Source organism: Triplophysa dalaica, chromosome 18 (genome assembly GCF_015846415.1).
Source record: "Triplophysa dalaica isolate WHDGS20190420 chromosome 18, ASM1584641v1, whole genome shotgun sequence".
Taxonomy (NCBI): Eukaryota; Metazoa; Chordata; class Actinopteri; order Cypriniformes; family Nemacheilidae; genus Triplophysa; species Triplophysa dalaica.
The window spans coordinates 14,217,199-14,221,130 of NC_079559.1; the positions used below are offsets into that span (position 1 = coordinate 14,217,199).

General features: G+C 44.0%; 1 protein-coding gene across 1 annotated transcript; it reads right to left on the minus strand.

Annotated features, from left to right (window-relative positions):
* Positions 1-722: 722 nt before the first annotated feature.
* Positions 723-2,884, minus strand: aplnra (apelin receptor a). The gene has a single exon (XM_056773258.1). The coding sequence runs from the start codon at positions 2,644-2,646 to the stop codon at positions 1,564-1,566; it is 1,083 nt and encodes a 360-aa protein (XP_056629236.1). The 5' UTR covers positions 2,647-2,884; the 3' UTR covers positions 723-1,563.
* Between the last annotated feature and the right edge of the window lie 1,048 nt (positions 2,885-3,932).

Consider the following 3,932-nt stretch of genomic DNA (forward strand, 5'->3'; position numbering starts at 1 on the left):
CCATCTTGGGTCATGGGGCCTCATGATGTCACTGTTCATTAGTCCACATCTTTTTGTGTGTGTCTGTGTGTATGCATGGTCCAGTCTTGTAAAACCGGTTTTTTATGGTTGGTTGGTCTTCTCCCCTCACTGGACTGGTTTCTGTTTTCAGATCAGATATTTAAAAGGGATCTTTTTTAACATTTATAAGTTGCAACACCAAACCCACCCCTGAAGGAATCTGGTTACCTGCTTGCACTTTTTGTTGTGCATCTCAATGAGTCAAAATGTACGTTTTTAAGTACACTCGTATATACACAGTTATGAGATATTAAATCTTGTTTTCTGAAAGAAAATATAAAAATGATGTATGTTTATGCTTTAAACCAGTGAAAAGCTGCAACATATCTGCCAATGAAGTAAGAAAAGTAAACATAAATTAAGTCGGCACGTATTGTTGCTTGTTTTATGCATAAACTTACTTAACTTTTCTTTTTTCTTTCTGAAAACAATATTAGATCACTTTTAAGTAAATAAATCTTGGTTTTATGATTTGTACAAATTTGTACTGGACAACAAGACAAAAATAATGCTTAAGAAGTTCATTCGTGTGTATAGATGCAGTGATGTCAATGTAAACTTCTCTGATAGCAATGCATAACAACGTGGAATGACACTAAGACGTTCTTGTATTGTAGTCACATATTTAATACAGTAGCAGTAGTTAGTTACAGAAATGTAAAAAATATAACATGTCATTTCATGTATATATTTATTTGCCCTCCCCCCACGCATTCCCTGTCTCCACTTCTCTTCCTTTTTTCTTAGAGACATTTGTCAGGAGCCATCTGTCTGTCTGCTCATCCCCCACCCCCCCCAACTCCTGTCTGTGCTTCTAACTATCTCATCAAGCAGCATCACCTTTGCGCTGGTAAAAACACATAAACAGTTTGAATCATTCACCAAATAACACACACATTCACGCACATTTTGATAACAAAAATTATAATTTTATCTTCTTTTAACAAGTGCTACAGATACAGAACACATTCCAGACGAGCAGAAAAATAGTATGAAAATACTGTACAATTTGCATCTTTACACCAGTGTATATTGGCTTCAACACAATCGCATGCTCTGGCAGCAGCACGTGCGAGTCCATCCTCAGTGCAGCATCATTGTGGCTCAAAGCTCGAAAGTTAAATTCTAGTAAGAATTCACCTCCTTGTTTGCTTGGTTCTGTGCGTGCGTGCATGTTTTTGAGCGTGTCTAAGCGTGGAGGAGCGTGACGGTGAACATAAACACACACATAGGCACATTATCCAGCATTCTCATCAGCAACTCATCCATGAATACAGTAGAATACACAAAACTATGAGTGTTATTTACATGCACAGAACAATATGTTCTCACAAGTCCATCAGTTCGTTTCATTAGTTTGTGACCAACATTTTTCTCCTCAAAACTCAGGTCAAAATGTCCTTTACTGAGAGGGGGGTCACACCAGTCAAAACGGACCAGCCGTCGGTACACTTCTACCCCCTTCAACCAAGCCCTGCTTTCTAGCTTTTCTCAATCGCCCTCTCACACTTTGGTGGCCAGTGACTGCACCTCAGACTTCTGAGTCTGAGCGCTGAGAGTGGAAGACATGGAGCTCATGTGACCATGCATGGCCTTCTTCAGGTTCAGCAGGCACAGGCACTGCGAGCGGAACCGCAGGTCAAAAAACGCATACAGGAACGGGTTGAGGCAGCTGTTCACGTACGCCAGGCAAGTGGCGTATGGGTGGGCCAAAAGCAAAAAGTGAAGAAAGCCGCACGATGTCGGTGCCAAGTCCAGGTAGGAAAGGGCGTCCATGCTCTTTAGAACGTGGAAAGGGGTCCAGCAGAAAGCAAAGACCACCACCAGCGTAGTGATGATCTTGAGGAGACGCCGCTTCTTCTGGTCTTCCTTTCTCAGGTGGCTGAAATGCCGGGTGACCGTGCAGCCGATGAAACAGTAACAGACGGTCATAGCCAAGAACGGTAAAAGAAAACCCAACGCGGAGGATGACAGGCTCAGCCCTGCGATCCACAGATATTCGTGTTGTTGATTCATAGTGACCAGGCTGAAGTCCATCGCACAGGTGGTCCGGTTGTTCCCAGCGTCGTCCACCGTGGTGCGGAACAGGAGGGTGGGCACAGCCAGGAGACACGACAGGAACCAAATGGCGCCCAGCGATGCCAGCATGGTGCCGCGGGATCGGAGCCGGCCGCTGGACAGGGAGTGGACGATGGCGAGGTAGCGGTCAAAACTCAGGCAAGTAAGACAGAAGACGCTGGCATACATGTTGACAAGCACGACGTAACTGCTGATCTTGCAGAGAGCCACGCCGAACGGCCAGTGGTAGCCCAGCGCGGTGTACACCGCCCACAGCGGCAGAGTGATGACGAACGTCAGGTCCGCGAGCGCCAGGTTACCGATGTAAACGTCCGCCGCGCGCCGTTTGGATTTTGCGCGGCAGACAGTGAAGATAACCACACCGTTACCGGAAAGACCGAGGATGAAAATGAGCATGTACAGCACGGGGATGAGAGAATAAGACGGCTCCCACTCCGAGAAGTCGCATGCGGTCTCGTTATCTTCATAGTAATCGTAAGTGTCGGGGTATTCCTGCGTTGGCTCCATTTGGCGAGGGTAGTTTTAAAGCTGAAAACTCAATGGTCCTGCGTGTTTATCCAAAACGCCAGGTTTTGTTTTGAGTTCTGTCAAAAGTTGACGGAGTTCAGTGAAAATGTCTCTTTTTTCTGTTCAAACGGAGAGTTTGTGTTAAGAGTCTTGAGGTAAAGTTCTCCTCTGCGCAGGATGCCGGAATAAACGCGTCTGTGTGAGGAGAGCAGCGCCCGGTCTTTTTAAACTGCGGACTTCTCACACCTCCCTCTGGACCCGTATATCGGACCCCTTATCTTCACTAAACCTCGCCCCCCCCCCCATACGCACACTCCCACCCACCACGGCACACCAACCCCCGGTCACGCAGTCACACGGCAGGAGCGAGTGTGTGTGTCAACAAAGTGGGTTTAGCGTTTGTTTTTCTTCTTAATGAAAAAGTAATGGCTCGCTGCTCTTTCAAGTTAAAGTCACCTGAACTTTTATGACAAACGATGTTTTTGCGTCACGTCACATTGACGACACCTTTAATGAAAATCAACTGCATCGAATCAATCATAATAGTGAATTGTGTACGTTAAATATATCAATAAATAAATGGTTTCGCGCAATTCTGTGCGTGGCTGATATTTGCGCATCAGTTGCGTCATGCAGACCGCCTCAAAAGTGTTTAGTATGTAGTCTGTCATTTTTTGTTTGCATTCTTTGATGCAACATTTTAAATCCGTCGTTTACAGTGAAGGTTCAGTGTTGTACTCCAATCATGGCTACATGACACTCAATGAAATTAAACAAATTGAAACATGGCAAGCCCGAACAGGTTTGAGACAGGTTCCCAGTGAAACCAGAGCCTTGAGACAAATTATAATGTTAAAGAGGCACTGCTCCGTGATTTCCTCTCGCTCAAACATTACATCAGGGTGGCATTCAGTGACTTCAAACGCCCCACTTCCACTGCAACACATAGTCTAGGGCTAACACGTCTCGGTCTTTGCGAAAACCTCTTATTCAAACACATATACATCCAAACATCATCAGGAAAAATATAGCCTATACGTAATAACTTCATTCCATATTTTATTATGCATATCATAACATATCAATATTCAAAGAGTTGGATGAAACTTTGTTTAATGTATTCACATTAATATATTCGAATTGTGTGCTGAAAAATACGCTGATGAACTTAATAATAATTTTACACTTTTTGCATGTGTACAAACATTTGGTTATTTATTTAAATCCAGCCATCGGATGAATCGTAAAGTCCAATTAATTGCAGTTGATAAAACTACATTGTTATA

Excerpts from the sequence above, each read along its gene's own strand:
- aplnra (XM_056773258.1), bottom strand. The coding sequence starts at position 2,646 with ATGGAGCCAACGCAGGAATACCCCGACACTTACGATTACTATGAAGAT.